This window comes from Chaetodon trifascialis, chromosome 10 (assembly GCF_039877785.1).
Source record: "Chaetodon trifascialis isolate fChaTrf1 chromosome 10, fChaTrf1.hap1, whole genome shotgun sequence".
Lineage (NCBI taxonomy): Eukaryota > Metazoa > Chordata > Actinopteri > Chaetodontiformes > Chaetodontidae > Chaetodon > Chaetodon trifascialis.
Genome location: NC_092065.1, coordinates 15,550,383 through 15,571,309, shown reverse-complemented (window position 1 = coordinate 15,571,309; position 20,927 = coordinate 15,550,383). Strand labels below are relative to the sequence as shown.

At 41.1% G+C, this 20,927-nt stretch overlaps 1 protein-coding gene across 1 annotated transcript; it reads left to right on the top strand.

The window, feature by feature from the left end:
- Positions 1-7,101: 7,101 nt before the first annotated feature.
- Positions 7,102-16,349, top strand: LOC139337152 (guanine nucleotide-binding protein G(i) subunit alpha-1). Its single transcript, XM_070971595.1, has 9 exons — positions 7,102-7,605; positions 11,050-11,092; positions 11,490-11,631; positions 12,572-12,729; positions 12,845-12,973; positions 13,634-13,763; positions 13,848-14,001; positions 15,007-15,199; positions 15,294-16,349. The coding sequence occupies exons 1-8, from the start codon at positions 7,488-7,490 to the stop codon at positions 15,195-15,197; spliced, it is 1,065 nt and encodes a 354-aa protein (XP_070827696.1). The 5' UTR covers positions 7,102-7,487; the 3' UTR covers positions 15,198-15,199; positions 15,294-16,349.
- The last annotated feature ends 4,578 nt before the right edge of the window (positions 16,350-20,927 follow it).

Sequence of the window (20,927 nt, the reverse complement as noted above, 5' to 3'; positions counted from 1 at the left end):
AAACACTTACTTGAGTGAGTCCACATTGTAGTTTTTGCATCTGTAACATGCAGTGCATTGCATTGTGTATTAAATTCTGGCTGCAGCTGTTCTGGCACATTGCACCCTGCAAAAAACACAGAGCTGGAAAATGTTGACTGTTAAGCTTTAAAGGGGCTGGTTGGTGGGATTTGTTACCTTTGGACAGAGCTAGTCTTGGGTTTATCTCTGTTTCCAGTGTTTGTGCTAAACTAGGCAAGAGAGTGGATTCAATCTTCTCATCCAACTCCTGGCCAGACAGTGAATAAGAATATTTCCCAAAACAATCCTCCCAGTTAAATGTGATGCATTGTCATTCTGCTAAAAGAGTCACGTTTTGTAACCTATTTAGTATTCGTGTTATAAACAACCAAATGAGAGGCTGGATGTTTTTCACAGTATATTTAAAAGTACCTACTGTGACAGCAGAAAGAGATACTCATATGAATTTGTACTCTTCCGAAATAATAGGACCACATGTGTATGATGTGGCAGCATGTATATGGCTCTTATGATCCCAAGGGAAATGTCAAAACATGAGTCGAGAGCCAATTTCACGATGCCTCCTCTAGGCGATGGCATGTGTGGTTTTAAAGCTCGACCCTGAATGTATAATTCATAAGGGTCGTGCAGTCGTGTTAAGTCCTCGCTGGCTACTGGCGATTGTTTTGCATGAAAACGTCATAAGAAGGCTTCCACACGCAGGCACTGAATTAGTGTCTGCATATGTGAATGGACTGGCTAAAGGTCTTAGTTTCATCAAAGGCTTCATCCTTTGTCTTATCGTGTCAGATGGAATATGTTTTTTCATGTGGAGTTACATTCAAGCTGACCTTAGTTCAAAAGCCCAACTGTCATATATACATTCATGGGCTGAAAAGAAAGTGTTCAGAGTTGAAAGAAGGACAGACAAGGACCATAAAAGATGCACTGCTGCAGGGCATATGATGTTTCTTATTGCACAGCACCATGAGTGATAAAGCCATCACCATCTGCACACACACACACACACTTCCCTTTAACACATTATCACCTCTCTCGTCATTCCCTTTCTTCTTATTTATACACATATGCTAACTATCTCTGTTTCTGGTCCATGTAAACAGTGTCACAACAAGTCCTTAAAAACATCTCTTAGTGTCCTCACAAAAAGAAGAGCACCCTCATACAAAAGTTGCCATGCACCACTCTTATGTGCACCAGGAATAAAAAAAAAAAAACAACTAACAATGAAGCTCTTTCCTCTGCACTATGTAAAGCAAAGCCCCAAGGCTGCTGGGAAATGAGGTCATCTAGCAGGAGCCTGAGCAGCTGTTTGAATGGAGAGGGGCCACACACAATAGCAGCCCTCTATCTAACACGTCTGACAAGACAGCTTCGCCTTCTCTGAAATTTACTGGTGCATTCAGCTGTCAACGTAGCTGTAGAAACTCAGAAGATGTGCAGCAGAAGGAGAGGGGAAGAAGTCACACTGCAAGTTTTGCTCACATAATTATAATACTTCATCATGCACTAATAGGCTATTGTTGATGACACACAGACATTTACTGTAACTCGTCTGGGCCTGCAGCAAATCGTGACATTCTAATCTCCCCTGATGATTCATCAAAGACGGGCTGTAATTCATCATTGTGTGCAGGCTCAGCTGGGATTTGGGCCACATAGACTCTGCTCAACTGCTAGCATTGATATTACCTGTAGATAAAGTAGTCCCAGTTTGTGCAGATCATGCATTACCATTAGATTCAACCACAGAGCTGCACATCAGAACAGTCTCATTGAGCAACACTTACAGTGACACTGACAGACACTTCTAATCATCTGGATGAAAAAATAGGCCTTTTGTATGACACAAAAAAAACATAAAAATGCTGTTTTGTAAGAAAATGTAAAATAATAGAAAACAACATCAGTACAGACAAATATAACGTAGAACAAAACTTTAACATTATGTTTCACATTGCACAAGCAGAGTCTTTGAGGTTTGTGGAAATACCTTCAGAACAGCAGTAAGGGTTAAATGAACTTCTGAGTTTGATGCTTGGCTCTCTAATCTAATGGTAATGTATGGTATAACCAGGGCTTTAGATAAATGCAACTACAGAACAGTTGAGTTGATAATGTTAAGCAGCATTACACTTTCTCTTCCCTGCAGCCAGACTGTTGGCTTATTTTCAACTGAAAGACAAAACACTTAACATCAAGTCATTTAAAGATAATAAGATTTACCAGGCAGGACTTCATAAAGGAAGCTCCACAACTAATCATGGTGAAAGGACACTGTGATGTATCCTGATGCATGGTTTTCATTCACTGCCTCTGCTCAGCAAATGTTGCTCTTATGCTTTGACACAAATCCAAAGCTTTCCACACTGTATGTGACTGATAACAGCAAAGATAACCCAAAGAGAAAGACAAATAAATTGCTGTGAAAGAAATACTAATTAATTCTGTTAAAGGGTTACTCCAGCAGTTTGTTCTTGTCAAAACCAAGATATCCTGTCTTTTAGTCTGAAGTGTAGGTCAAGCTACAAAAACACTGGGTATTAACATTTAACAAGATTGCTGATTACCAATCATTTTTTATACTAATCTAAACATATTCCACACCTGTTTGGGGATTGATATTAAAATGCAATTCCAATGAAGTTGAGACGTTGTGTAAAACATAAATAAAACAACATGTGATCATTTGCTAATCTTTGACATGGACTCAACTGAAAACAGTACAAAGATGAAATATTTAGTGTTCTACCTCAGTTGGTACAGGAGCAACTAAATACTGGGAAAGTTGTGGAATGCTCCAAAAACACCTGTTTGGAACATTCCACAGGTAAACAGGTTTATTGGTAACAGGTGATAGCATCATGATTGGGTATGAAAGGGGCGTCCTGGAAAGGCTCAGTCGTTCACAAATGAGGATGGCGCGAGGTTGCCACTTTCTGAATACATGATTGTATAAAGGATGTTACTACATGGGCTCAGGAACACTTTGTAAAGCTGTTTGTAAACACAGTTTGTTTGCAAATGATGCGCTCTGTTGTTATTTACATTTACACATCTGTCTCCTACTGATGGGGTGCTTCATGACTCTGCTGCCATCTGGAGGCCCAATATTTGCCCTTTGTCACTCCAACAACTCCTCATGCAAAGTCCTGTGTCCCACAGACCTGCAGATACACTCCAAAAAAAAGTTCTAAAAAAGAAGAAAAAAAGCAGCAAAATGGGGGAAATATTACTTAAAATCAGCAAAATTATCTAATATTCTTAAAACAAATAAAATTATCTACTGTCAAAGAACTCACAGTTATCTTGAAAGTCCTCAGACTAAAAACAGGTACATTTGTTTGCATGCAAAGACATTCTGACTTCGACAAAGCAGCTTTACTAGTGTCGATCAAGCAGTTTATGATTCTGGATATACTGTTACTCAAAACCAGTTACAGAATTGCAGTAAGAAGCTATAATATCTTTTTAAGATAGTCAAAGAAAAAAAAAGTTGAAACCAATGACAGCTCTCACATAAAAACTGCCTGGTAAGAAAATGTCTCTTGTCAGACAAAAAACAAGCATATATTGCCTTGATTTAAGATATTTCATCTTTCTTATATTTTACTTTTTGCCGTATATCTGTGATGTAGGGTGTCAACATTAAGAGAGTGAAAGCATGCCCAGAGTTTTTGTGGCAACTGGAAGTGATCAAACCAGCCTGCACTGGAAACCAAAGGCACTCAGTAAATGAGCGAGGGCAGCTTCAGCATAATAAAACATGTTGAAATCAGAAATTAGCAGACACTTTTTATGGCTGAATCAGCATTCACTGACAGTAACCATAGTTTATGATGAAATAATATGCTGGAGAGGCATGAGACCAATAATAATCCTCCTGCAACTAAACTCAAAATAACAAAACGTGTTACTGAGTTAACCCAGAGATGGATCCTTCTGCCCTGGAAGACTTCTCATCCTCTCAGCTACACTCAAGCATCTCAAACTTCACAGATTCACAATACGTGGCTCCTCTGATGACACTGAGAGGATCTGGTAACCATCTCCAAACTTTAAACCTCCACCTTCATAAATGTAACTCCAAATGGATTAGATCCAATCTATTGGTTAACTTGTATCTATCTCTGTCTTTGCAGTCCATCACAGTGACGAGCCTTGAGCTTTTACCATGTTTACCATTTTTTTCTTTATTTTTTCTTCATTGTTATCTTTTTATGTTGTATGTCTTTTTTGTATGTTCCAAAAATCCACTCTGCAACATATATATAGTGCAATATCCCCATCAACTGCTGACTCATTCCAGATCAATGCTATGTTGTCTGTGTTGCTATCAAAGTCATATGAGCCAGTTCATAATTTTATAATTATAATAATTATTATAATTATAATAATTATCATAATTTTAGAGTTTGGTGTGGGAGCTGCACGGTGGCGCAGCAGGTAGTGCGCGTGCCTCACAGCAAGAAGGTTGCCGGTTCGATCCCCGGGTCAGACGGCCCTTCTGTGTGAAGTTTGCATGTTCTTCCCGTGCATGCGTGGGTTCTCTCTGGGTACTCCGGCTTCCTCCCACAGACCAAAAACATGCTCATTAGGTTAATTGGTGACTCTAAATTGTCCGTAGGTGTGAGTGCGAGTGTGAATGTTTGTTTGTCCTTGTATGTGGCCCTGCAATTGGCTGGCGACCGGTTCAGGGTGTACCCCGCCTCTCGCCCATTGTAGCTGGGATAGGCTCCAGTCCCCCGCAACCCCGAAAGGGATAGGTGGTATAGATAATGGATGGATGGAGTTTGGTGTGACGTTTAAGTCATGTTTCCATAATTTCTGGGGACATTACATGGACTTATTTTAATTTCCTGGAGACTTATCCTAACCATAATCATAACCAGTACTTGCCTAATCTTAACCTTAACCCCAATCTTCATCCTAAAATGTAATGATTTACATTATAGTGACCTGCATTTTGTCCCCATATGGAAGGCGAGTTCCCACAATGTGACTGTGTAAGCAGATTTATCTTCCCACGATGTGAGGAATACATGGCCCACACACACACACACACACACACACACACACACACACACACACACACGTTAACAGGTCCCACTTGGAGGCCCTGATCTCTGTGGAACATAATGAGCATCAGAGTGCTGACAAGCTGCTCTTTTTCTCCACCATTCAACTCACACTCATGAGGCTCCATCACTCAAAGGAGCCAAAACATTTCCTGTTGCTTGCACGGTGGGGGAGCTGCGTCATGGCAACAATAATACACATCCCTCTCCACTCAGAAACAAAACATAAAAATGTAGCACATCCTCCTTTGGAAGCCGGACTGGTTTGATGATTATTAGAAGGGTTTTTTTGCTGGTGACCTAATGGCTTCTCCTGACCATGTGTGGAAAATCTTTCCATGTTCACTTAGAAAAAATATAGCATTAGTTTGCATGATGTAGTGGCCATCTGACATGGAAATCATATGTAAAGTGAGGATATGAATCCTGACCACGTTGCAGCCCTCTCTCATCCTGTTTATACATAACACCAGTGAGAACATGATGGTTCACGAGAGGTGAAACAAATTCATGAAAAGACGTTGATTTTGATTTCATATTCCTCCACCACCTATTTCTATAATCAGACAGTTTGTTCAGATAATTGTGCGGCCCTTATGATAAGCATAATGCATGTCAGTTTTATTCATTTCATCTTCTCATTTATGATCACATCATCTGTAAATTTCTGTTCTATCCATCATCGTCGTCCAGATTACAGATAGCTTGGCCTCAGACAATCATCCGCTGGTCATTTGAATTCCTGGATGTGGTTGTAGAGAAAGCTTAACCACAGGATGCAACCCTATGTTTTTGAGCCCCAGCATGTCCTTTCATTACCTGGCAGGGAAGCGTAACACTGCAGGACAGCAGACCTCCATCAGAGCAGCCACTCTCTGGATCCAATGTTGTTAAAATCTCTTCTAAAGAGTTCATTCTCACATGTATGCTTTCATTCAGTGATACTGTTTGTTCTGGCCCCTGCTATTTTCCTGTAACCTGTGCTGATTGTGAGACACTAATGCAGTCTGCATGTCTTTAACTTGTTTTGGAAAATGATACACTTTTTTCTCCTCCTTCTTTTTTGTCTGTGTCTATATCTGACCCTGAAGGAGCAGCTTTTCATTTCAACATATTTTTATAGTTGGAATAACTTGAGTATTAAAATGTCATTTTAGCCTTTAAACAACAAATCTGAGAAATGTTCAGTAAATTTTGCAAAAAGAAGTGAAGAAAAAAAATTAATCAGTTCTCTTTCACCTGTATTCAAATATACTATGTTTGAAGACATCTTATTCTCAAATAGCTGAGCCTTTCAACACTAAAAGTGTCTCTGTTTGAGCAGCGCACGGCTGTAAGAGCGGCACATGCAAACATGTTACTGAGCTTTAGCAATGCAAATCAGCACTGACAACACAGATGAAGTACACATTATAATGATCTCTCACACTCCCACTGGTGTTGCACACTCATACAAAACAAACATGAGCCACAGTCTTATTGCAGCTGATTTGCCTGACTTGCTGCCTAATAGTCTGGCGCTCCTGAAATGCTTTCAGTATGTCAGGAAAACATGAATTGTCATGTATAAAAAGAAGACATAATATTAAGTACTGGTTGATAATTTGAAAAAATTGAAAGTGTGTGATACTGAGTCGAAATTTCAATTTACTAAATTATGAGACCGTAAGTCAATATTTTGACTTATTAAATCAAAATTATGAGATATAACGCCAAAATTGTGTAATCATAAGTCAAACTTACTAAAATAAAATTATGAGCTTTTGAGTCAAAGTATTGAATTAGTCATATTTTTTTCAAAACTTTGACATACATCAGATTTTTCACTATTTCATAATTTTGGCAAAAATATTTCCGCTCGTATTTTTGCTTGTACTGTGCCTTAGTTTTCGTGTTGTTTCGTTTTTTCTTGGAGAAACTGGTTTTCCACAGTAATCACAGCCTAAAATGAACAAGAAGCCTCAATTTTTGAAAGAAGCTTGTTGCGCTGCCACGCATGCGCAGTTCACAGGTACGTGTGAAGAACAGGAAGCGAACATTTTCAGACTCCGACGCAGATGCTGGCGTCTACTCCCTTCTCTCCGTGAATGATACTGCCTGTGCTCGACTCCCTTTGCCTAATTGAATCGCGAGCAGGAGGTCCACTTATTGTGAAAGCCGCGCTTTGTGGTTAACTAACTACAATATTTTAGACATCTCGGCCGTGAGATCGGAAGCTTGAGTCCGAAGCAAGGGCGTGTTTGAATCGCAAGTGTTGGGAGACGGGCTGCCTGCTCCTCCTCACTGGATGCTAGCTCGGTAGCCTTTGCATGTCGTTGCACGCCTAGTTAAAAGTTGTGTTTTAGTCTGCATATTTTTTTATTTATTCGGAGGCCAGGTTAGGAGAAGATGGGATGTACTTTGAGCACGGACGACAAGGCGGCGCAGGAGAGGAGCAAGATGATCGACAGGAATCTGCGGGACGACGGAGAAAAAGCTGCCCGGGAGGTCAAGCTGCTGCTGCTCGGTGAGAGAAAGATGGATGGACGGGGTGTCGGTTTATTTGATGGGGAGGGACCCTCCTCCTGTCCACTGCCTGAAGCAAACTTGTAGCTACCCGCTAGCTATTAAGATGTGTGTTTATATGAGCGAAAATCAAATTAAATGTAGCTGCGTTAATGCTGAATAACTTGACGGGTTTGCCTTTATGAAACAAACAAGTGGTATCGTAAGAGTTTGAGTCGTTTCGGGGATTTATATGAATGGCACGGTAGCGGTGTACTTAGCTGAAAAAAGTTTGAGGTGTTGTCTTTTTCTCTTTAGCGAATTTAAATCAGTTCAGTCGTTTACTTAAGTACTTATCAGTTCGCCGTGATTAAGTTTTGCTCCCGCCAGCCGCAAAGTAGCAGCACTAAGTCTGTAAGCTAATTTAGCTCAGCGATTAGCCGCTTAGCTAACGCTCGGTTAGCCAACAACGCTAGCTTTAATTAGTTAGCTCAACAAAGCTCAACCTCAGCCAGCGTCCGAGGGGTTATCTTTGAACGGGCCTGTCAGTCTGAAATATCCAAAGTGTTGTCTTAAGTGTTTCTGACTGTCTTTATTATGTCAATTTAAATACAGTAGCTGGCTATCTTCCTGTTTCTCAGCCACCCATCCCACAAAATAAACTAACACTAACGTACTTTAGGCCGAGTGACACAGACTGGAGGAAACTCATATTTTTAACATAAATGTCCGTCCATGTGAACACTGGCGTCTGCGGGAATATAAACGAATTACTGTAAGTGGTGGGTGTAGAGGTAATGCAAGCTATGCTGCTCAACTAGTCTGAGTGTTTCTGTTAACTCTAACATTAGACCTGGAAGGAGGCTTGTAAAAAAAAGGGAGTTACACATAGTTAAAAAAAAAAAAGTCTTTTATTAATAATGCAGTGATATTTTGTGTCACACAAGGTGATTTCATTCTCTCTATTATCCAAAATGAGGTTAGCTGAAAGGGTGATTGAGGGAAAACATTGGTATGGTCATTTGAATATGGTGGGCAAGTAGGCAGAGGCTTGGACTCTCGTTTCCATGAGCCAGAACAAGGGATGACATCGCTGAACTGTGACACAGCCTTTAAGATTAGGACATCATACAGGATGCTGTGATGTATTTCAGATGATATCCATATCCACATTCCTGTGTCACTGTTACATTGCAGTTTTATCTGGAAATGTTCCATCGTTTCAGGGAAAGCTGCCACACCTGCTCTTAGTTCTTGCCATTAGCAGTAGGTAATGACCACGGCTGGTTGTCTCAGTCAGGAAAAGACAGGCAAGAGGTTGCATAGCAACTTATGCAGCCCGGTTGACCTCAGTAAGCGTATGTGGCAACTGTATACACACAACAGAGACAGCTAGTGCATGCTAACTGGATTTCTTCCTGGACCATGCAATCTACAAGCTATTGTCCAAACTGCAACAGGATTGTGCATCTTCGTAGTTGATCTCTGCACTGGCAGGCCAGTGTGCCATTCAGGTGTCCGACATGTGACTTGACCACAGTCACAGACGCTGTGCTTTGCTCAGCTGCTTCAGTCGGTTCTTGTGTGTTTGTGTGTCATTTGAGATGGACCTGATTTGAATTTTTCGTGGCATGTTTTTTTTTTTTCCTTTCCTGTCACGATTCCCACAAGCACCTGCATGAGGTATCTGGGATTGGTTTGTGGATTTGTTGTCTGATGGGGTAAATTAGCATATGTCTTTGAACACATGGATGTAATTCACTTCCACATTTGTGATGTTGGATGTGTTTTTTACTGTTTGTGTTTGCAAGCAAGACAAAGAAATATGCAGTTTTGCCTCTCATGCTTATTGCAGTGTGCTGCTCTGTCAGGCGTCCCACCGGGGGTGTTTGCATTAATGCAGCAATCTGCGGATGACATGCTCTTGAGACAAGTTTTTGAGTGGGAGTACTGCCTCAGATGTAGACTCTGCTCTCAACAAGAACAAATGCAAATCGTAAAGATTGATCTTTGTTTATGTGAGGCGGCATTTTCATGTACAGAAACAGAAAAGGTCACAAAGAAGAGATGCAGGCCCAGTGTTTATTGGCCTGAGAGAAATGCGTGTTCCCTGTTCCGGCCAGCTCCAGCAAACATCCTAGCTCTGTGACATATTTGAACCATTTTAGTTCTTCCAGTTTTTCCCATAATTGCATCCCTTAAGCCCTACAATTGTCAGCAGCCCAGTGAGGTGCGAGTGTGTGTTCAGAAATTAAATTAAACTGTGTTATGATGTTTACAGTAATATTAGCGCTGTGTGGTGTGTGGCTGTTTATCATATGGGACGATGAATTCGTGAACACTGGGGAACTGAGAGTCCCTGCAGAGGTACAGTAATTAAAATGTTGTGTGCTCAGCTGAAAACATGCCTGTATCTCAGAGGGAGCGAGAGAACCTTAAGAAAGACTATGTGCCACACTTCTTTGGCTAACTCAAATGGATCACAGATCTTCACCATTATATGTTTCTTATCACTCTTACATTACATAACTTCTACCTCTAAGACTGTGATGACATCATACTGCCTCTTGTAGTACTGAGTAGTGGTCTCACACATATCAAATGGTCTATATGAGATGCATCTGACAGCTCCAGGGTCCAACCAGCCAGTCTGATGCAGTGTGAGTGTCTAACCCAGGGATGTTTAAGCAGTTTATAATCTCATTGCTGGGAGGATCCAGTTGATTAATCCAATTGCACTGTGACCTGGCTAAACTGGATCTTAGAAACTTCTACACTGCATTCTGTGACAGCGTATCTTCTGATACCCAGCAGGTTAAAGTTAACACATTTAAAAATGTATATATATTTGGCAGAGATTGGTCTTTTGTTCTGAGTGGGAGATTTAATCTGCCATCATAACCCATTAATTTAGCATCTTATGTATGCTTGATGTGGGATGACAGTAGGCCTGCACAGTGTAAATTGATTACTGTAGTTTTTAAAGTATCTATTTATAGGTTAAAGGTACATAATTTTCACAAATTTTGCAGCAGCTGACTATTTCAGAACCATGGCAGCCTCTGTGAAAATGTAACCAGTATAGCTTGAAATAACTGTAGTCAGAACTGACAAAAATTATTGTTAAAAAAAAGACACGTATGTGTGGAAACATGACGTTTCTGAAGGAATATTTTCTTCTCACGCATGTCACAGGTCATTGAACAGGAAGCAGAGTAGTAAAACAAAACCTCGGACAGAAATGAAAAGATAAATGAAGCTTCATGTCAGAGCAAACCCTTCATTCAACACAAAATATGTCACATAAAAAGCTGTGTGTGCAGGTGCTGTCTTTACATCACACTCGTCTACAATTAACTTTTTGGGGGTTATTGGGAAAACTACCTACTCTTCTGTGTTGCTTATTCTTGAAATAGTTAACATCATGAAACTGTATCAACTGTAATTAGATTTTTTTCTGTTTCAGGTGCTGGAGAGTCTGGAAAAAGTACAATTGTTAAACAGATGAAGTAAGTGTGGATGGATTGTCAACATCACATTTAAGAACGCACAAATCATGACGAGGGTTGTTTGTTTAGAGAATCATTTACAGCCCACAGCAGTGTTTTAATCCCTTAGACTAACGTTAGATTAAATAGACACACTAAGCTAATTATGATTATCATCTTGCATCATCACTGGCAAGTTTTATGGTGAATTACTGTAATTGTGTTTAATCCTTTAAAAGTGAAGGATTGCGTTATTGAAGTAGTGTACAGTAGATTTTTAGTAACTGTGTGGTTTGCCGAAAACACAACACTGCCATTGTCAGGCAATGCCAGTCCAGCACGAAAGTCTATTTAATGAACAAATCAGCAATAAAGCTATGTGGGAGACAAGTGCTAATGCGCTTTCTTTGTGTGCCAGGATCATCCACGAAGCGGGCTACTCAGAGGAGGAGTGCAAGCAGTACAAGGCCGTGGTCTACAGCAACACCATCCAGTCCATTATCGCCATCATCAGAGCAATGGGACGCCTGAAGATTGATTTTGCTGATGCAGCTAGAGCGGTGAGCGAAGGAAAACGAAGCTGGCATTTCCGTTATACTTGGGATTTTCCAGGTTGTATTTCTGTGCAGATTTTTAGCTCAGTGCTGTAAGGGAAATGACTATTTAGTCATATGTCGTCCTTTGCTGCGGGGCAGTTTTCTTCTCAGTCCCTCCTCTGCAGCAGGTCACATAGAGCTGGTAGGGCTTAAGTATCACATTCATAGCGTCTCAGTACATCAGAGGCTTACGGACATTTGGGTCCTTCAGCTGATTTGGTCACTGTGCTGATCAGGTCACTTTAAAGTACTTGTTCATGGACAGAAGAGCTGCCTGTCAACAGCAGTAATAATAACATTTCTGTTTTCCTTGACATTTGCAGGATTTGTGCTCATTGGTATTTTCTTTTCTTTTTTCTAAACAGAATCTTGTTTCATTTTTGTGAATCCGTCTTTTTTCCTGGCATAACAAGAGGCTTAGTCATTGCCTCAGCGTGACTTGCCTGGCTCTGCCATCGTGATCAATTTCACACCCAAAGCTTTTCTTTCTTGATTTCGTTTGGCTTTTGACACCACATTTTAAAGTGTCACAGCTGAAAGGACCGGAGCAGATGATTAACTTGTCATTTTCAGTTCATCGCTAACAAACAGGCATGTTGTTCTCTTACTGTCATTTTATGGAAAAAATGACTGCAGATCCAAATTCAATTAATTAGGATTAATACGTTATTTGACCGAATGTAATCTAATTTTGCCATGATACAACAAATATACATAACAGTTATCCTAAATCTTTGTTTATTTTGACATTAAGTGAACTGTCAACATCCATCTGCTGAATTTCAGCATTTTGTAAAGCGCTGGGCAACCGAACAATACACACACATTACAAGTAAAACTGACATATATTTGTATGAAATGATTGTGGATTCTGACTTTAATTGGAGGGGCTTTGTCCCGATAGGATGATGCACGGCAGCTGTTTGTGCTTGCGGGTTCAGCTGAGGAGGGCTTCATGACAGGCGAGCTCGCCGGGGTCATCCAGCGGCTGTGGAAAGACGGAGGAGTTCAGGCCTGCTTCAGCCGCTCCCGAGAGTACCAGCTCAACGACTCTGCAGCATAGTGAGTTGGTTGCTTGGCTCATATGCGGGAACTAGTTTGGGACTGTGCTTGGCACGTTACTCTTTAAGTGTGGTGCTAATCTTTCTGTCTCCTGTTGACCTCTGTCTTCCCAAAGTTACCTGAACGACTTGGACAGGATATCCCACGGCGCTTACGTGCCCACCCAGCAGGATGTGCTGAGGACCAGAGTCAAAACTACTGGTATTGTGGAAACACACTTCACTTTCAAGGACCTGCACTTCAAGTGAGTTCAACCACTGCCAGTTTGTCCAGTCATTTAACTGTATTTACATGCTGACCGGTGGTGCTCTCTGCCAGTCCGGCGCCATACCCCTGAGTCGCCACCCACATCAGTGATATGTTCAGATTCAAATGAGGTCTGGTGTCATTACCATGGGCATGAGAAACAGTCAACCAGTCAGAGTTTAGTAGGCAGGATTAAAGATAAGGGTGTCATTTTCCTTCATTGCTAACTCGCTTCGTTCTTGAAAAATAGCATCAGGAAAATGGCAACAAACATGGATGAGATGGACTCAGCTGGTTTTGTAAGTTTATGTGCAGCAATAACTTGTCAATTTACCTTTTTTCACCCATGCTTTCGCAGCCTCCATGTGGACTGAAAATGACATCAGCAGGACAGATACGTCACGCGCAGTTGATGTCAGATTATCAGGCTTGCTCTATTCATTTTGCACTCAAAACTTTCTTTGACTGAGTAGTTTTATTAACATTACTACAAACAAATCGCTTACTGACACCAAACATACCCATGTTTCAAATCAAGTGCATCGTGTGAGCTGCCATATTGTCGTGAAGTGGTCTAACAACAGCAGAAACAGAATCGCATGGCCAAGGATGCTCCTACTAATACACCAAACACTGTGTATCTGTGATCTTTCTGCAGGATGTTTGATGTGGGCGGACAGAGATCAGAGAGGAAGAAGTGGATCCATTGTTTTGAAGGAGTCACCGCCATTATCTTCTGTGTGGCTCTGAGTGACTATGACCTGGTGCTGGCTGAGGATGAGGAGATGGTAAGAGCTTTCTGACACTTTTTATAATTCAGCCTGCGCAGCCTCTCTGGTTGGTCACTGTTGCGTGTCTCTCCTCTCATTCAGAACCGAATGCACGAGAGCATGAAGCTGTTTGATTCCATCTGCAACAACAAGTGGTTCACAGACACCTCCATCATCCTCTTCCTCAACAAGAAAGACCTGTTTGAGGAAAAGATCAAAAAGAGCCCTCTCACAATCTGCTACCCAGAATATGCAGGTGACAGACACACACACACACACACACACACACACACACACACACACACACACACACACACACACACACACACACACACACACACACACACACACACACACACACACACACACACACACACACACACAACACTTGTATGCAGAGCAGGTGTGTTGTATATGTAAGTATTAAGTATTAAGCATTGAGCTTATGAGTCATACAGTCTTGACTCAAGGCCTTTAAATTATTATTGCCATCCAACAAGGTCAGTTAAATCATACATTATGTTTTACAGGTCTAAATGTGCTCAGTGAGTTTCATTCAGGGAGCCTGACGGTGAATACGTTCAAAGCCACCTGTAGTCTAAAATGTTTGTTCTACATGCACGTGTCATTATAATCATTTTAATAATGCTATGAACACATACACATCTACACTTAGAGTGTGTTTTTTTTTTTAACAATGTTTGGTTTTTCGACTCCTGAGCTGAGCTACAGAGCATACTTGCTCACATTCAGTCATCCGTTTCTTAAGCACACACAGTCTGTCGGCCCCTTGTTGCCACTCAAAGGCGTGGCAGTCTCTACAGATGACACAGATATCTTTATTCTCCTCCTGCTCTGCTCTGCTCTGCTCTGCGTGGGCTGACACAACGTGTCTTTGTCAGGGTCACCAATAATTGTGTCCAACACAATCTAAGATGATTAGACACAAATTTTGTTTATTATCCTATAAACTGTAAAGAACAATGTTTACATGTGAGTCACTTTGAGAGATCACACTTGTGTAAAATTGTAAGCTTGTTAGCTTCCTCTCCAGCTATTCCCCAGTAACAAATCTCACCATTGTCAGATGAAACAGATAAAATAAAAAAGAGCAGCTCAGTGCCGGTAAAGCTACTCTGAAGGCTGCAGGTTGAACTGACATTGCCGATCAGAGTCCCACATCACTCAATACCTATTGTATACTTTATTTATTTTTGTGTATTTTGTCTAACTGTGTCCTCTTTGCCTCCCCCTCCATCAGGCTCCAACACCTACGAGGAGGCAGCAGCTTACATTCAGTGCCAGTTTGAGGACCTGAACAAGAGAAAGGACACCAAGGAGATCTACACCCACTTCACCTGTGCCACCGACACCAAGAACGTGCAGTTTGTGTTCGATGCCGTCACCGACGTCATCATCAAGAACAACCTGAAGGACTGCGGCCTTTTCTAAAGGTAACGCCCGCGGCTTCCAGGGCGAGCTCTTGCAGTCTGTCATGTTTCTCTCCTCTAATCGAGGTGTCTGTGTTATGTTGTTCTTTCTGTTCAGGCAGCGCGGCGGCCGGCTTACCAAATGATTTTGTTCAAGGGGACTCTGACTGGAGGGAACTTCGTGGAGCCTGCTGAGAATGTCACTTTTAATCTCTTATTAACTTATGTTCATCTCTAAAAGTTTTAAGACTGTGTGTAGAAAAAACATTTTGTGTAAAGTATTTGTACAACAGTCTATGGCCTGGGATTTTTCACAGTTTTTAAAATGTTCTTGTTTTACCTTTATTATCATTATTTTCATTTTTTTTTATATGAAAAGGGGGGCCTTGATTTTTTTTTTTTGCTTTTTTTTGTCCATGAATGAACACTTTTTGTCTTTTGTTCGTAGGTGCTTGTGCCTTGCATGCCTTAGTTGCAGTGTTTTCTTTTTGTTGAGTTAGATGTTAGGTTTATGTAGACATATTTCTGCTCTTTATTTCATCATCGCATCATTTTTGCCTCCTTGGACAAACCAAGCAAGACCAAGTCACTCTGTAGACCAATTCACTCTGACTCTGACATACTGTGAGAGCTGCATGTAAACTTTTTTGGACGTGTGGTTTGCATGTGCGCTGCAAGTGGGAGCTTTTGTTTTAATTGAGACCAAAAGCCTGTGTGTGTATGTGTGTCTGTGTGTGCGAATGTGTGAACAAAATAAAACAAAGGGACTTTATTCCTCTACTTGCCATCCTCTTTCAAAGTTTTATTTTTCTAACAACCCAAAAAAAAAGCTATTCTGTCCAATTACTGCGCGCACGTTGTTTGTGCGCCACTACAAACTGTAACATTCCTGATTGAATCGTGAAGTAAAGAGAAGCTTTGAACAGAGGATGCCAATGGCGGCCTTGTAGCAGGCAGCAGGACCATATGTAGATCTGTGTTCGGTGCAGAGACGGGCAGACAGGTGGCTGAGTACAAGTGCACTGTTACTGATCCTGATCTGTGATGGTTTCAAGTTACATATCCCCCCTAGACCCCAACCCTCTGTTGTCATTGGACGGGCACATTAGTGGACTAATCTCCATGATTTTGCTAATAAAAGAGCTGCTGTGGTAAAACCACGGCAACTTATGCAAGAAACACTTGTTTCTCCTGTCTTTTTTGTGTGTGTGTGAACGCTTCAGTTTCTTCTAACAGGAAAATGATGAACATTAGAATCATTTTGTGTACGCTGATCACACTGTTGTCGATTTCCTTTCCAGCACCTTTTTTCACAATCAGTGGATTCTCTGTTTCCAGCTTCTCTAGAATTTGCATTTTTTTGCTTTGTTTTTTTGTAAATTTAATATATTTGGGTTTTTAACTGTTGGTTGAAAGTCGTTCAGCCTTGGGACATTTACAGCTACAGAAAGCAGCTTTTCCTGAGGTCTTTTTGGGCACAGTGAGCAGCAGAAAATCTGTGGCTGAGACATCTACCGTGTTCAAACATCGTTGGCCAGCTGCCTGATGTTGTTTGGATCATCCTCGTGCAGCCAAAGACTGTCAGAGAATGTTGCTGCCATGAGGGGGTGTACTTGGGCTGCACTGATGTTTAGGTAGGTGGTCTGTGTCGAAGTAACATCCACAGGAATGCAAAGTTATTAACTTCATCTGTCAGTGGTTTTAATGGTGTGGATGATCAGTGCATCTTTGCATCATGAGAAGTTGTTGGGCAAGGTTCTGTAGAAGATAAAGTATCTTAAAGGTCCCCTCTGTGTTCAAAGACATACAAAAATACTCTGTCCAATGGAAACACAGGGTTGGGGTCTAATGGGGATATGTAACAAATTATAAATCAGAGCAGAGTATTTTTGTATGTCTTTGAATATGTCTAGAAGGGACCTTTAAGGTTCTTCATCTACTACAAAACCTTGCCCCTTGACAACTCATCAAAAAAGCTCAGTAAATGAAAAGGAAAGCCGCTCCTTCTCTCTGCAGTCCAGAGTCTTCAAATGTTTTATTTCAAAGGCTTAACTGCTGGACACAAGATGTCTGCTAGTTCACCAAAACGTGCATTTGCCAGTGTTTGTGTCCTGCAAGCTTCAGATGTCCTCATCACATTTTTGTGGGGTGTATGTTGGACCACGACTGGCTTCCAAACTAGTTGTTATGTCACATAATGATGTCTTACACTGATATTTAAGGTGAGCAAGGAGAAATGTCCCCCTTCAGCAACTGAATATTAAAACTCTGCACATATTGCATCATTCTGTGATAAAGCTCAAACATATTTTTATGTGGAGGGGGACTTTCCTGAACATTAACCCAAAGCCAGTGCAGTGGAGGATTTAACTGCATCTCCCAGCACCGTTCAGCAGTTGATAGTTCCCTCTAGTGGTCTCGTTGAGAAGCAGCATGTAATGGCCAAGACTGATTGCTGCCTGATGGTCATAAAGGAGACAACTGAGGAAAATCGAATCACCAGTTTTAATATAATTAACATAGATTGTTCCTGACAAAGATGTATTGGTCTTTCATATAAAATCTCCATTGGAAACGCACCCAAGATTAGGACTAATTAATCCTGAAGGGAGTGGGTGATTTTCTTCCAAGCTGTGGAGATTTAAGGCAAGAAGAGCGCTGCAAAATCCTTTCCAGTATTCATGAGCCAATCAACCGTTAGAGGCATTAGTTTAGAGATAGTGATAGGCTTATGAGAACAACTGTCCTGTTCAAGTCATTTTCTTATTTTTATATATTTCATAAACACCAAGATGATGGCAACCAACATCCTACAAATGGGTCACAGCAGAGCCTGACTCCTGTCTTGCAGACTTAGCTCAGCCATCACTGCTCAAGCACAATGATTGGGCATTAGCTAAGAGGACACTATTTTTGGGAGGCATTGTGTGATTTAAAAGCTAACTGCAAAGTCATTTAGCTAATCCCCCAAAGCCCTCCCAGGGAGATCAAACAGTGCGGATATGAAGCTTCTTCAAAATGAAGGTGTAGCCGAGGAAAGAGAAGAGGATGATGATGCTAATGATCAAACAGCACATCATTTACACTGCAGCTGGCCAGAGAGCCAAAGCAAATTGAGTTCAATCCAAACCATGCATCTTGTCAAGAGAAACTCTTTGAAAACTATGTGTAATAAAGAGCTCCTTCTTTTTTAATCTGTAACTTAATAAACTCTACATTTGCCATTTAAAAGGGGTTAACATCTCAGAGGACTAGAAGGGATAGAATTTACAAGTTATGTGTGACTTTTTATACTATAATAATGTGTCCATGCAGCTGAGGATTGAGACTTGATTACAATCTTCAGTCCATACCAACACTCACCTCTTGGGGAACTTCCAACCTTGAAAGTGAAAATTTTCTGAAAGCTTCAAGTTGTGACGTGTTTGCTGATGTTTTCAGAAATGGTGGAGGCCATGGAAGTTCATTTTTCAGTGGATGGTAACTTAATATATTATAATTTTAGTGGTATAGTTCTTCCACATAATTTTATTATATATCTGACGAATAAGTCAACAGTTCTTGGAACGAAACAAAGAACGACAAGAGAACAACGAGGAGTCAATTGGCATCCTTGTTGCTGTTGCCTAGCACCAGTATTCTCACGACCCAGTTGATTGAACACCAAGCTTACCATCTACACGACTTCCCATGTCGTAACCACAAGCTCACGAGTTCCATTTGAAGGCAGTAATTATCGCTTGGTAAGTTTTTTGATTTATAGATAAAAGTTGCCTATTGACACATCCAGCAGATATGTTGCAACATTATCATTCACATCGTGTTTGTGTCCATTTGATGAATATAAATCCAATATCGATTCTCCTTTTAGCTCTGTTTTTGGTCTCCACCAACTCCTCTTTAGCTGCTAAATGCTCTGTTACATTCACCAGCTGGTTGCTAGTTGTGTCTGTGTCGACCAGTGCAGCTTCAAATTATCATTATTTTTAACTGTGTCCAACATATCCACTAAGCGGGACATTTTACAGTGGAAAAATACTCTCGTCAGTACTTTGGTAGACAAAACAATGCCATCTGCGTTTCTACTTTTCCTCAAGAATATCTTTTGTGATTTGTGATAATATCGGCCGATTAGCTCAGCTGAGTTTTTAGTCAGGCTGTAGTGGGAAAGTCTGAGTGGTTTGCTTTGGAGTCAGTCTGGACTTTATACAGGTGTACTCTGCCATCACAAGTTTCACTACGTAATTAAATTTCATGGTGAGCTTGGAGAAAAAGCCAACATGATTTAGTTGCCAATTCCCTGAAGCAATTCAGTCTAATTAACTTATTCTCTGTGTGTGTGTGTGTGTGTGTGTGTGTGTGTGTGTGTGTGTGTGGGCACACATTTGAAACTTGATTTTTAACTGCTCCTCCAGTCCAGCACACTCTTCGTTTCTCACTGGTGCCACTGTGCCGTCTATTTCATTTCAAAGTTTGAAATGTCTTCCAAACGTCGTTACTGTCTCAGTGGACATAAGACGACAGTAAATATGTTTGCAGTCTGTTTTCTCGTTCTAAGCTCTCACACATCTGTGAATAAAACAAAGCAGATAAAGACGGGAGGAGTCTGTTCACCCTGTTGAGAGTGTCTGTGTGAAGGTGACCTCACTCCCCCTCTGTCTTTGGCGAGCAATAAAAACAACTTAGTGTGCATTTCTTCCCTAACAGCAAATGCACAAAGCAGACAGTCAGTGAGGGAGGCAGTGAGCTAAATCCATATAATCTCCATTGAAATTCCCCCTCTGAGTGCGCAGACTGCCTCGTGTTATTGTATTTTTGCCTTCTGTTGTTGGCAGTCTGCTTTGATGCTCATTACTTTCTGTCTATAATGATGATATAAAGTAATATCCTTTTCTTTCGTCTTCCTCCCCCACCCAGCATGCACAAACACACGTCACAAATATACTTACAGACAGTCTGAAGAAGCCTCTATCACACCTCTTTTATTTTCATCATTAACATTCTGGCAGAAAGTGCAAGGTTTGATAGAGATGTTGCACCTTTCAGAGACAAATAACACATAGAGTGTGCATTGTTTTCGAAGCTATTTTTCCCCATCGTACACCACAATGACACCCTGTCTAGAGGACTTCATTGCAATGCTGTTAGGAGCTCATGTAAGCGCACCTCCTCCCAACACTGAGGCCACGTGTGAGTGGCCACACAGACAGTGAGAGCTACTGCTGTACTGTACCCCGTCAAGAGAAAATCTCGCAGAGGCAATGAGTTGCTTGAAGTGACTCCAAATTTAGACACTCCAGCTCAAAGCGTCCACATCTGATGCCTCTTCTTTTTCTTCTTCTATCATACTTCTGTTCACAAAGCAAGGTCCAAAATAGTGAAATACTCTGATCCAGATATAGATTAGATGAGTGTGGGACACAAATGCAGTGTCCTCTTCACACAAAAATGCTACTTACGTCACATGAAAAGCTTCAAAGTGCCAGATTTTATCCCGTTTGAAGGCAGCATCAGTTGATTTCACTATTTAGTACACCAGTAATTTTAAATGAGCTGGTGTTGGAGTGAAAACCTGCAGACTCTTTGTCCTCCTTGGCACATAATTCCTCAACCCTGAGCTGCATTTCAGTCCAGGCTATAGGCCTCTGGAAGGTGCAGTTCTGACAACCACCAGCAGGGGCACAAATAAAGGGCTGTAAGGACTCATCTCCTCCCTGGTCATATAATCTCTTAATCCAACCAGTTTTCTAGA

Excerpts from the sequence above, each read along its gene's own strand:
- LOC139337152 (XM_070971595.1), top strand. The coding sequence starts at position 7,488 with ATGGGATGTACTTTGAGCACGGACGACAAGGCGGCGCAGGAGAGGAGC. Across the intron at positions 7,606-11,049 it reads GGTCAAGCTGCTGCTGCTCG|GTGCTGGAGAGTCTGGAAAA; the intron begins GTGAGAGAAAGA and ends TTTCTGTTTCAG. Across the intron at positions 12,730-12,844 it reads CTCAACGACTCTGCAGCATA|TTACCTGAACGACTTGGACA; the intron begins GTGAGTTGGTTG and ends GTCTTCCCAAAG.